This window comes from Cetorhinus maximus, unplaced genomic scaffold (genome assembly GCF_964194155.1).
Source record: "Cetorhinus maximus unplaced genomic scaffold, sCetMax3.hap1.1 HAP1_SCAFFOLD_747, whole genome shotgun sequence".
Taxonomy (NCBI): domain Eukaryota; kingdom Metazoa; phylum Chordata; class Chondrichthyes; order Lamniformes; family Cetorhinidae; genus Cetorhinus; species Cetorhinus maximus.
In genome coordinates this window covers 44,784-57,966 of record NW_027596689.1, presented here as the reverse complement: position 1 = coordinate 57,966, position 13,183 = coordinate 44,784, and the positions used below count along the sequence as shown (strand labels likewise).

At 53.7% G+C, this 13,183-nt stretch overlaps 1 protein-coding gene across 2 annotated transcripts in view; it reads left to right on the top strand.

The window, feature by feature from the left end:
• Window positions 1–9,971, top strand: part of LOC144674673 (rho GTPase-activating protein 30-like) — a 123,250-nt gene extending 113,279 nt beyond the window's left edge. For both annotated transcript variants that reach the window (XM_078535915.1, XM_078535916.1), the window contains exons 5-10: window positions 335–442; window positions 1,200–1,336; window positions 2,922–3,084; window positions 5,995–6,095; window positions 7,519–7,596; window positions 8,842–9,971. In XM_078535915.1, the coding sequence (XP_078392041.1) occupies window positions 335–442; window positions 1,200–1,336; window positions 2,922–3,084; window positions 5,995–6,095; window positions 7,519–7,596; window positions 8,842–9,368 (1,114 nt within the window). In that variant the 3' untranslated portion in view covers window positions 9,369–9,971. The remainder of the gene's footprint in view (window positions 1–334; window positions 443–1,199; window positions 1,337–2,921; window positions 3,085–5,994; window positions 6,096–7,518; window positions 7,597–8,841) is intronic.
• Window positions 9,972–13,183: the final 3,212 nt, after the last annotated feature.

Genomic DNA, 13,183 nt, shown 5'->3' with positions numbered 1-13,183 from the left:
CTCTCTCCCCCTCTCTCCTTCTCCCTCTCTCTCTCTCCCTCCCTTTCTCTCTCTGTCCCTCTCTCCCTCTCTCTCTCTCCCTGTCCCTCTCTCCATCTCTCTCTCCCTCCCTTTCTCTCCCTCTCTCTCTCTGTCCCTCTCTCCCTCACTCTCTCCCTCTCCCTCTCTCCCCCTCTCTCCTTCTCCCTCTCTCTCTCTCTCCCTCCCTTTCTCTCTCTGTCCCTCTCTCCCTCTCTCCCTCTTTCTCTCCCCCTCTCTCCTTCTCCCTCTCTCTCTCCCCCCCTCTCTCTCCCTCTCCCTCTCTCTCTCCCTCCCTCTCTCCCCCTCTCTCCAGGACGTTGGAGTATTTGATGCGACATTTACTCCGAATGGCTTCCCACAGCTCGGAGACCAACATGCACGCCCGAAACCTGGCCATCGTCTGGGCCCCAAACCTTCTCAGGTACGTCTTCCTTCACCACCAGACCCAGAGACTTGGGCCCGAATCCTGTCACCGACCCTTTTGAAATTTAAACTGAGTTAATTATTAAGCCGGGGATAAAAGAAAGTGTTGGTAAAAGTTGCCGTGACACTGACCGGCGTCGGAAATAGTCCACCTGGGTTCAGGATGTCCTTCAGACAAAGTCTGGCCTACACGTGACTCCAGACCCACAGTGAGGTTGAGTTGTTACTCATCTCGGAAATGGCTGAGGGAGCCTATCACTCGAGGGTATTCGCCACGGTCGCTCGGCACCGCTTTCTGGATGAGCAGTTGAGGCACGAGCAATATTTAAGTCCTCGCCAGCGACCCACGTATCCTCTGGAAGGCACCAACGCATGCACAGCAAGATCCCGCTAAGTGGCTACCCAGAGTGCCGACTCAGCTGCTGTGGAGTGCGTTCCAGACCGAGAGGGCCAGACTTTCCTGCGCTAGGCTGACTGAGGGACCCGGGGGTCGGTGGGGGTGAGGCATGTGGCACTTGGTCCCGAGGGTCAGCCACAAGCTCGTTAAAGGGCCGGGAAGGGTCAGAGGGCTGAGTGGCCTCCCCCGGGCCCTGACATTGATGTTGCGTGGCAGACTGGCGTGCGGCACCGAGTCCCAGGTGCAGAGGTGTTAGCGGAGGTGGGGGGGGGAAGAGAAAGCGGGAGCGGTGGAGGGACACGAGGCTGAGGGGCTGGAGGTCGGAGGTTGGTTTAACCCTGCGCTGCCTCTATCCCAGGTCAAAGGAAATTGAATCATCGGGGTTCAATGGGACGGCGGCCTTCATGGAGGTTCGCGTACAGTCCATCGTTGTAGAGTTCATCCTCAACCATGTGGAGCAGCTATTCGACAGCAAGAACCTCGCCTCGGATCATGGTAATGAGGCCACACAGTGTCTGTCCATCTCTCTATGTGGCACAATCATAAAACCCACATCAACCCACCTTCTCCCCGATCCCTCGATCCCACCCGCCCACCTTCTCCCCGATCCCTCGATCCCACCTTCTCCCCGATCCCTCGATCCCACCCGCCCACCTTCTCCCCGATCCCTCGATCCCACCTTCTCCCCGATCCCTCGATCCCACCCGCCCACCTTCTCCCCGATCCCTCGATCCCACCTTCTCCCCGATCCCTCGATCCCACCCGCCCACCTTCTCCCCGATCCCTCGATCCCACCCGCCCACCTCCTTCCCGATCCCTGGATCCCACCCGCCCACCTTCTCCCCGATCCCTCGATCCCACCCGCCCACCTTCTCCCCGATCCCTCGATCCCACCCTCCCACCTTCTCCCCGATCCCTCGATCACACCCGCCCACCTTCTCCCCGATCCCTCGATCACACCCGCCCACTTTCTCCCCGATCCCTCGATCCCACCCGCCCACCTTCTCCCCGATCCCTCGATCCCACCCGTCCACCTTCTCCCCGATCCCTCGATCCCACACGCCCACCTTCTCCCCGATCCCTCGATCCCACCCGCCCACCTTCTCTCCGATCCCTCGATCCCACCTTCTCCCTGATCCCTCGATCCCACCCGCCCACCTTCTCCCTGATCCCTCGATCCCACACGCTCACCTTCTCCCTGATCCCTCGATCCCACCTTCTCCCAAACCTGGAGTCTCCAGACCACACTGACTCACCATTGCCTTCATTCCTCTAAACCTGCCATCCCGCTATCCTTTGGTCCCTCATCTGTTCCTCCTCCGGTGACTCCCTCGCTCCCCCTTTCTATCTCTCTGTCCCTCCCTCCTACACTCTTGATCTCTTCCACTCTCCCTCAACAACCCCCTCACATTCACTCTCTTTCTCTCCCCATCCCCCCGGTCTCTTTCCAATGGTCACTTTGCTCCTTCTCTCTCTCTGTCCGCGCTCCCCTCACGTTCTCTCCTCCTCTCTTCCCCTATCTCTCTCTCCCTGGCCAACCTCCCCTCACGTTCTCTCCTCCTCTCTTCCCCTATCTCTCTCTCCCTCGCCAAGGTCCCCTCACGTTCTCTCCTCCTCTCTTCCCCTATCTCTCTCTCCCTCGCCAAGGTCCCCTCACGTTCTCTCCTCCTCTCTTCCCCTATCTCTCTCTCCCTGGCCAAGCTCCCCTCACGTTCTCTCCTCCTCTCTCCCCCTATCTCTCTCTCTCCCTGGCCAAGCTCCCCTCACGTTCTCTCCTCCTCTCTTCCCCTATCTCTCTCTCTCCCTGGCCAAGCTCCCCTCACGTTCTCTCCTCCTCTCTCCCCCTATCTCTCTCTCTCCCTGGCCAAGCTCCCCTCTCGTTCTCTCCTCCCTCTCTCCTGCTCTGCCTCCCACTCACTCTCTCGCTGACCGCGCTCCCCTCACGTTCTCTCCTCCTCTCTTCTCCCATCTCTCTCTCCAGGCTCCCCTCGGACTCCCCTCCCTCTCTCCTGCTCTGTCTCCCACTCACTCTCTCTCTGTCCACGCTCCCCTCACGGGATCTCCGACGCTCTCTCGGCAGGGCTGCTGGCCGATGACAGGCGGAAGTCTCTGTCCTCCGCGGGCTCTGCTCCGAGCTTGGTGTACGAGGAAGGTGCCTGTCGGATTCCACACATCCTTCACCTGGGAGATGGACCCCCTGCGATCCGGCCGTATCACTCCATCATCGAGCTGCCGGACAACAAGTACGGTGTGGGCGAGCGTGGGGGTGGCCGAGGGTGAGGGGCAAGCGGTGAGAGAGGAGAGAGAAGGAGGAAGGTGGGAGCGGGGGAAGTCACTCAGACCAGGAGAGCTCCCGAGGGCAGTGAGGGTGGTGGGTGGTGCGGGGTAGGGGGTGAGTGTGACTAACATCAACATCTGCACTTGAACTCTCCAATACCCGGGAGTGAGTTACAGACTGGAATCTAATCGAGGGGTTCGGGGTGGTTTATATATAGAATAACAGATACCCGGGAGTGAGTTACAGACTGGAATCTAATCGAGGGGTTCGGGGGGGGTTTATATATAGAATAACAGATACCCGGGAGTGAGTTACAGACTGGAGTCTAATCGAGGGGTTCGGGGGGGTTTATATATAGAATAACAGATACCCGGGAGTGAGTTACAGACTGGAATCTAATCGAGGGGTTCGGGGGGGGTTTATATATAGAATAACAGATACCCGGGAGTGAGTTACAGACTGGAATCTAATCGAAGGGTTCGGGGTGGTTTATATATAGAATAACAGATACCCGGGAGTGAGTTACAGACTGGAATCTAATCGAGGGGTTCAGGGTGGTTTATATATAGAATAACAGATACCCGGGAGTGAGTTACAGACTGGAATCTAATCGAGGGGTTCGGGGTGGTTTATATATAGATTAACAGATAACCGGGAGTGAGTTACAGTCTGGAATCTGATCGAGGGGTTCGGGGTGGTTTATATATAGAATAACAGATACCCGGGAGTGAGTTACAGACTGGAATCTGATCGAGGGGTTCGGGGTGGTTTATATATAGAATAACAGATACCCGGGAGTGAGTTACAGACTGGAATCTAATCGAAGGGTTCGGGGTGGTTTATATATAGAATAACAGATAACCGGGAGTGAGTTACAGACTGGAATCTAATCGAGGGGTTCGGGGTGGTTTATATATAGAATAACAGATACCCGGGAGTGAGTTACAGACTGGAATCTAATCGAGGGGTTCAGGGTGGTTTATATATAGAATAACAGATACCCGGGAGTGAGTTACAGACTGGAATCTAATCGAGGGGTTCGGGGTGGTTTATATATAGAATAACAGATACCCGGGAGTGAGTTACAGACTGGAATCTAATCGAGGGGTTCGGGGTGGTTTATATATAGAATAACAGATACCCGGGAGTGAGTTACAGACTGGAATCTAATCGAGGGGTTCGGGGTGGTTTATATATAGATTAACAGATAACCGGGAGTGAGTTACAGTCTGGAATCTGATCGAGGGGTTCGGGGTGGTTTATATATAGAATAACAGATACCCGGGAGTGAGTTACAGACTGGAATCTGATCGAGGGGTTCGGGTAGTTTATATATAGAATAACAGATACCTGGGAGTGAGTTACAGACTGGAATCTAATTGAGGGGTTCGGGGTGGTTTATATATAGAATAACAGATACCCGGGAGTGAGTTACAGACTGGAATCTAATCGAGGGGTTCAGGGGGTTTATATATAGAATAACAGATACCCGGGAGTGAGTTACAGACTGGAATCTAATTGACGTGATTGGGGCGTTTTATTAAAAGAATGAGAGGTTTGATCAGGGATAGTCAGCATGGCTTTGTCAGAGGGAGGTCATGTCTAACAAATTTGACTGAATTTTTTGAGGAGGTGACCAGGTGTGTAGATGAGGGTTGTGCAGTGGATGTAGTTTATATGGATTTCAGCAAAGCCTTTGACAAGGTCCCACATGGGAGACTTATAAAGAAGGGAAAGGCACATGGGATACAGGGTAATTTGATAAGGTGGATTCAAAATTGGCTTAGTTGTAGGAGGCAGAGGGTGATGACAGAAGGATGCTTTAGTGACTGGAAGCCAGTGTCCAGTGGTGTACCACAGGGATCTGTGCTGGGTCCCCTATTATTCGTCATTTATATAAACAACATAGATGACTATGTGGGGGGGTAGGATTAGTAAGTTTGCGGGCGACACAAAGATTGGTCGGGTGGTTAACAGTGAGGTTGAAAGTCTTGGGCTACAGGAAGATATAGGCGGGATGGTCAAATGGGCAGATAAGTGGCAGATGGAATTTAACCCTGAAATGTGTGAGGTGGTACACTTTGGAAGGAGTAATTTGACAAGGAAGTATTCAATGAACAGCATGGCACTAGGAAGTTCTGAGGAACATAGGGACCTTGGCGTGTGTGTCCATAGATCTCTGAAGGCGGAGGGACATGTTAGTGGGGTGGTGAAAAAGGCATATGGGACACTTGCCTTTATCAATCAAGGCATAAATTCCAAAAGTAGGGAGGTCATGTTGGAGTTGTATAGAACTTTGGTGAGGCCACAGCTGGAGTACTGTGTGCAGTTCTGGTCGCCACATTATAGGAAGGATGTGATTGCACTGGAGGGGGTGCAGAGGAGATTCACCAGGATGTTGCCTGGGATGAAACATTTAAGTTATGAAGAGAGGTTGGATAGACTTGGGTTGTTTTCGTTGGAGTAGAGAAGACTGAGGGGCGACCTGATCGAGGTGTACAAGATTATGAGGGGTATGGACAGGGTGGATAGGGAGCAGCTGTTCCCCTTAGTTGAGGGGTCAGTCACGAGGGGACATAAGTTCAAGGTGAGGGGCAGGAGGTTTAGGGGGGATGTGAGGAAAAGATTTTTTACCCAGAGGGTGGTGAGGGTCTGGAATGCACTGCCTGGGAGGGTGGTGGAGGCGGGTTGCCTCACATCCTTTAAAAAGTACCTGGATGAGCACTTGGCACGTCACAACATTCAAGGCTATGGGCCAAGTGCTGGTCAATGGGATTAGGTGGGTAGGTCAGGTGTTTCTCACGTGTCGGTGCAGACTCGATGGGCCGAAGGGCCTCTTCTGCTCTGTGATTCTGTGATTCTGTGATATATCTAGGCGGAAAGGATCACTGAAAGTGAAGAAGTGGAAATCAATCTTCAACCTTGGGCGTTCGGGAACAGATTCCAAACGGAAAGCCCACAGAAACGATGAGAAAGGTGAGTCCTGAGAGATGGTGATCTCTGCATGACAGGCCATGGGGGGCAGAGAGCACCATCAGGGGCAGGAGGGCACAGGGGTAGGAAAAGAGGGGCAGTGAGAATGATGGAGGGCTTGTACAGTCTGGGATTGAATGGGAAGGGGTTTGGGTCCATTGGGATTGTGGACAGTGGGAGTGAACGGGAAGGGGTTTGGGTCCATTGGGATTGTTGACAGTGGGTGTGAATGGGAAGGGGTTTGGGTCCATTGGGATTGTGTACAGTGGGAGTGAATGGGAAGGGGTTTGGGTCCATTGGGATTGTGGACAGTGGGAGTGAATGGGAAGGAGTTTGGGTGCATTGGGATTGTGGACAGTGGGAGTGAATGGGAAGGGGTCTGGATCCATTGGGATTGTGGACAGTGGGAGTGAATGGGAAGGGGTTTGGGTCCATTGGGATTGTGGACAGTGGGAGTGAACGGGAAGGGGTTTGGTTCCATTGGGATTGTGGACAGTGGGAGTGAACGGGAAGGGGTTTGGGTCCATTGGGATTGTGGACAGAGGGAGTGAATGGGAAGGGGTTTGGGTCCATTGGGATTGTGGACAGTGGGAGTGAATGGGAAGGGGTTTGGGTCCATTGGGATTGTGGACAGTGGGAGTGAATGGGAAGGAGTTTGGGTGCATTGGGATTGTGGACAGTGGGAGTGAATGGGAAGGGGTTTGGGTCCATTGGGATTGTGGACAGTGGGAGTGAACGGGAAGGGGTTTGGGTCCATTGGGATTGTGGACAGTGGGAGTGAACGGGAAGGGGTTTGGGTCCATTGGGATTGTGGACAGTGGGAGTGAATGGGAAGGGGTTTGGGTCCATTGGGATTGTGGACAGTGGGAGTGAACGGGAAGGGGTTTGGTTCCATTGGGATTGTGGACAGTGGGAGTGAACGGGAAGGGGTTTGGGTCCATTGGGATTGTGGACAGAGGGAGTGAATGGGAAGGGGTTTGGGTCCATTGGGATTGTGGACAGTGGGAGTGAATGGGAAGGGGTTTGGGTCCATTGGGATTGTGGACAGTGGGAGTGAATGGGAAGGAGTTTGGGTGCATTGGGATTGTGGACAGTGGGAGTGAATGGGAAGGGGTTTGGGTCCATTGGGATTGTGGACAGTGGGAGTGAACGGGAAGGGGTTTGGGTCCATTGGGATTGTGGACAGTGGGAGTGAACGGGAAGGGGTTTGGGTCCATTGGGATTGTGGACAGTGGGAGTGAACGGGAAGGGGTTTGGGTCCATTGGGATTGTGGACAGTGGGAGTGAATGGGAAGGGGTTTGGGTCCATTGGGATTGTGGACAGTGGGAGTGAATGGGAAGGGGTTTGGGTCCATTGGGATTGTGGACAGTGGGAGTGAAGTGCACTTTTCATCCTAACTCCTTCCTTACCCTGTTGGTCTTCCAGATGTGAAATCTGATACAAGGAACCTGCGGCCTGCAAAGAGTATGGATTCCCTCAGCTCAGTTCCGTTCACCGATGATGGTAAACCTCTATCAGCCTCACACTGTTGGCCAGGAGGGCTCCCTGGTTGTGGGCGCTGCTTCTTATAATGTCCAAACCCCTCATGTATATCGTTGCTGCACCTTCTCTCTCTTTCAAGTTCCTCCTTCTTTCTATCTCCTTCACCTCAGTCCCTCTCTCCTCCTTCTCCTTCCTCTCTCTCTCACACTCTCCCTCAATCCTTTCCTTCCCCTCCTCCCTGAAAGTTTCTCCTTAGCTTCTCCGTCGGTTTATCCCCTCCCTTACCTCTGCCCCTCCATTTGCTGCCCACTTTCACTCTGTCACAATCTGTCTCTCCTCCCTCCCTCTCCTGTCTTTTCTTCCCTCCCTCGCGCTCTCCCTCCCCTTCTCCCATCTCCCTCAAGCTTCTCCCTTCCCTCCCTCTTTCTCCATTCTCTCTCTCCCAGCCCTCCTCCCTCTCCTTCCCTCGACGAAGCCTCAGAGCCAGCAGGAGTGGGGTGCCCATTCGGCCCCTCGAGCCTGCTCTGCTGTTCAGTAAGATCCCGGCTGATCTGGTTGTGGCCTGAACCGCACTTCCCCGTCTGCCTCCTTGACCCTCGACCACCTCCCCCCTCCCTCGTCGACCAGAACTCTGCCGAAATCGGCCTTGAATATATTCGCTGACCCAGTCTCCCCTGCCCTGTGGGGAAGAGGATTCCACAGACCAGCTACCCTCTGAGAGAGGGAATTCCTCCTCCCCTCTTATCTTTGGAAGGCCCCTTATTCTCAAACTGGGTCTCCACCCCTTCTGGATTCCACCCCAAAAGGAGTGGGGGGAAATATCCTTTCAGCATCTACCCTGTCGCGCTCCCTCAGAACCTGAGATGTTCCAATAAGGTCGCCTCTCGTTCTTCTGATCTGCTGGGAGCACAGACCCCAATCTGCTCAACCTCTCCTCGTAGGACAAACCCCCCTTCTTCCCAGGAACCGGCCGAGTGAACCTCCTCCGAACTGCCCCCCAGTGCACCCACCTCCCTCCTGAAGTAAGGAGAGCAATGCTGCTCACAGGACTCTGGGTGTGGAGTCACGTGTACAATGGCCGCTCACCTTCCCTACTTGTATACGCGTCCCCTTGCAATCGAGTCCTCTCCCTCTGCTTTCTTCCCTCTCTTCCCCCACCCCCAATGGCCTTCCTCACCCCCCGACCCCACCCCCACCAACGCCCCCACAGCATCCATCTCTCTGTCAGTCTAACTGCGGTCCAACCTCTCTCTCTCTCTCCGGCAGGTATCTCTCCGGCACTGGAAGACCACAAGCCTCACCACGCGGTCATCGGCCGGCGCGACAGCTTCGGGTCCGTGCGTCTCGGCTCCCCAGCCCGTCACGAGCTGGCCTTCTCCTCCCTGGGGCCCGAGGTGCTGCTCCCCCTGGCACCCCCCGGCGGGGAGCCCGGGCCCGTCCTCCGGGCGGGTTTGGACTCCCCCCGCTCGGCCAAGGCGGCCAGGCAGCGGGCCGACAAGCGGGCGGCCATGCACATCTCCGGCCCCTTCTCGGTCAGCCTGCCGGAGCACGTCACCTCGCTCCTGCTCAGGTGCCCCGAGCAGGCCGCCGAGGGCGTCAGGGCCGGCCAGGGGTCACGGGGTCACGGCAACGGAGAGGAGGAGGAGGAGGAGGAGGAGGAGGAGGAGGAAGAGGAGGAGGAGGAGGAGGAGGAAGAAGACGCGCCTCGCGAACTGATCGTAGGCGACCTGCGGGGCGGAGAGGAGGCGATGGAGAGCCAAGGTGAGAGAGCGGGAGAGGGACGTAGAAAATGAGGCAGAGAAAGGGAGAGAGAGACAAGAGCAAAAGGAGAGATTCATGGGGCACTTTGATCTAATACAATCTTTCAATTCTCCAGGTAGCCATGGTTGGTTGGGTACCTGTCCTACTGGACTTTTGTGCCTTAAAGTAAGGTAATATGTGTGGCCAACCCATGCACGAATTCTTCAAATGCCTTCAAACATTTTAATGTACTTCCCCAATCTACCGCAGCCAACTTGCCCCTCCTGTCTTCGTAGTTTCCTTTGTTTGGATCTAAGGACCTAGTTTCTGATTGAACCGCATGGTTTTCAAACTTGATGTAAATTCCTCCTCATTTTATGATCACTCTTCCCTAAAGGCTCCTTTACAATGAGATTATCAATTAGCCCTTTTCTCATTGCACGACACTGGATCCAAAACGGCCCATTCTCTGGTTGGTATTTAAAGGCTCTCCACCCGAACGCATTCGCCAAAAAAACAAAAAAAAGTAGAGGAATCGATGGCTCAAATAGATGTAAACGGGCGTGACCTCGTCGCCGTCACAGAGACGTGGCTTCAGGGTGACCAAAGCGGGGAGCTGAACGTTCAAGGGCGTTCGACATTTAGGAAGCATAGGCAAAAAAAAAAGGAAAAAGGAGGTGGGGTAGCGCTGTTAATAAAGGATGGGATCGGTATGTTAGTGAGAGAGGATCTTAGATCAGAAGATCAAGATGTAGGATCAGATTGGGTGGAGCTAAGGAACAGCAGAGGGCAGCAAACATCGATAGGAGTTGTTTAGAGGCCACCAAACCATGGTAGCAATGTTGAGCACGGAATAAATCAGGAAGTTAAAGGGGTGCATGTAACAAGGGTAATACGGTAATTATGAGGGAACTTCAATCTACATATAGACTGGGTCAACCTAATTAGCACCAATGCTGCGGAGGACGAATTCCTGGGGATTGTATACCAGATGAGTTTGAGAACAGCGTGTTGAGGAACCAACTAGAGAATGGGCCGTTTTGGACCTAGTGTCGTGCAATGAGAAAAGGGCTAGTTAATAATCTCATTGTCAAGGAGCCTTTAGGGAAGAGTGATCATAAAATGAAGAGAAATTGACATCAAGTTTGAGAGCCATGCAGTTCAATCAGAAACTAGGTCCTTAGATCCAAACAAAGGAAACCACGAAGACAGGAGGGGCAAGTTGGCTGTGGTAGATTGGGGAAGTACATTGAAACGTTTGAAGGCACTTGAAGAACTCGTGCATGGTTTGGCCACACATATTACCTTACTTTAAGGCACAAAAGCCCAACCGACCGTGGCTACCCGGAGAATTTAAAGATTGCATTAGATCAAAGGCTTATAAGGTTGCCAAAAGTAAAGCAGTAAGCCTTAAGGATTTGGAGAGTCTGAGAATCTGGCAAAGGAGGACCAAGAAACTGATAAAGAGCGAGGAATAGAACGTGAAACTGAAGTATCGAAACACGTGAAGACGGACTGTGAAAGTTTCTCTGGGTATGTAAAAAGGAAGCAAAGACAAGGGTGTGTCCGCTAGAAATAGGGAGAGGAGAGTTTACAATGGGGAATAAGGAATTGGGAGAGAGACTAAACAAATACCTTCGGATTCTGCTTAGGACAAACGGGGTTTCCCGTCCTGCCATCTGAGGAGAGCGCACCACCCCCACCCACCCCCGCCGCTGGCTCTCCCTGCCCCCTCAGCCGCTTAACGCTCCCACGAGCGCTGATTGGCTGGAAACGGGAATTCCAGGCCCCTCCTCCAGGAGCAAGTCCCGCCTCCGAGCAGCGCCAGCCAATCCGATTGTCACAAAGGGGAGGTGGGAGGAGCCTCCCAGGGACACTGGAGGGCCAAGGGACTAGAGAGATTAACACGAGAGACCTAGGAGCAGAAATTAGGCCATTCAGCCCATCGAGTCTGCTCCGCCATTCGATCATGGCTGATCAGTTTCTCAACCCCATTCTCCCACCTTCTCCCCGTAACCTTTGATCCCCTTACCAATCAAGAACCTATCTATCTCGGTCTTAATGACCTGGCCTCCACAGCCTTCTGTGACAATGAATTCCATAGATTCACCACTCTCTGGCTAAAGAAGTTTCTCCTCATCTCTGTACTAAAAGGTCTTCCCTTTACTCTGAGGCTGTGTCCTCGGGTCCTAGTCTCTCCTACTAATGGAAACATCTTCCCCACGTCCCACTCTATCCAGGCCTTTCAGTATTCTGTAAGTTTCAATCAGATCCACCCCCCTCATCCTTCTAAACTCCATCGAGTATAGACCCAGAGTCCTCAAACGTACCTCATGTGTTAAGCCTTTCGTTCCTGGGATCATTCTCGTGAACCTCCTCTGGGACCCTCTCCAGGGCCCAGAACATCCTTCCTGAGATACGGGGCCCAAAATTGCTCCCAATATTCTACATGTGGTTGTAACTGGCAGGATAGATAAGGGGGAACTGGTGGAGGTGGTATATTGAGATTTCCAGGGAGCTTCTGATAATGTCCCACACAAGAGGTTAGCAGAAACAATTTGAGCACGTGGGATTCGGGGGGGGGGGTGGGGAATACGTTGGCATGGATTGAGAATTGGTTAACGGGCAGGAAACCGAGAGGGGGAATAAACGGGTCCTTCTCAGGATGTCAGGCTGAGATGAGGAGGGATTTTCTCCACTCGTAGGGTGGTGAATCTTTGGAATTCTCTCCCCCCACCACCCCAAAACCTTGGAGGGCCGTGGAATCTCAATCATCGAGCACGTTCGAGACAGAGATCGAGAGATTCCTGGGGACCAGCGGCATCAAGGGAGACGGGCATAGCGCAGGGTAGTGGCGCTGAGGTAGTCGATCAGCTGGGATCTGATTGAATGGGGGGGGGGAGAGAGCAGGCTCGATGGGCCGAATAGCCTGCTCCTGTCCCCGTGTTCCTACGAGACAATCCCACCATCCCAGGAATCTGCCTGGTAAGCCTCTGTTGCACTCCCTCTGTGGCAAGTCCATCCTTTCTTAGGTAAGGAGATCCAGAACCCGTGCACAGTACTCCAGGTGTGGTCCCACCAAGGCCCAATACAATTGCAGCCAGACTCCTCTACTCCAAGCCCTTTGCAATGAAGGCTGACCACCCGGCGTTGAGCCTTCCCAATTTTAACTGGGCCCTTTGAAAGCCAAGGCAGCACGTCCCTTGGTAATAGACCCCAACATTTTCCCCTATTACAGACGTCAAGCCAGCAGGTCTACAGTTCTCCAATCCCCTCCTCCCCCTCCCTTCTTAAATAGCCGGGTCACCCCTCTGGCCCGCGGGGACCTTCCTGCAGAGAATCTGTAGGATTTTGGAAGACGGCCACCAAAGCATTCACGATCTCCCTCGCCACCCTCCGTCAGCGGGTCTGGGATGGAGCTCACCTGGTCGGGGTTGGGGGTGGTGGGGGGACTTTATCAGCCTTCAATCCGGTTAACTTTTCAAGCGCTGCCCCTTTACTAATATTAACTTCTCTCAGAGCCTCGGTGTCACAAGCCCCTCAGTTGCCCAGTCTTTCCGGGAGCTTTTCCCATACCTCCTCCCGTCAAGGCAGGTGCTAAGTAGCTGCTTAGGCCCCTCCGCCTTTTCCCGGTTCTCCGTTAGAAACTCTCTTGACCGCCCCATCCCCCCGACCCCCACCCTGTAATCGGCCGACACTTATCCCAGCTGATCTTCTCCTTCCCACCAGATGGAGAGAAGGAGACTGAGAGATAGAGGAGCAGAGAGAGAGAGAAAGGGAGTGAGACAGGAAGAGAGAGAGAGCGTCCGAGACAGAAAGACAGAGAGAGAGAGAGAGGCAATGAAAGAGACAGAGAGATAGAGGGAAA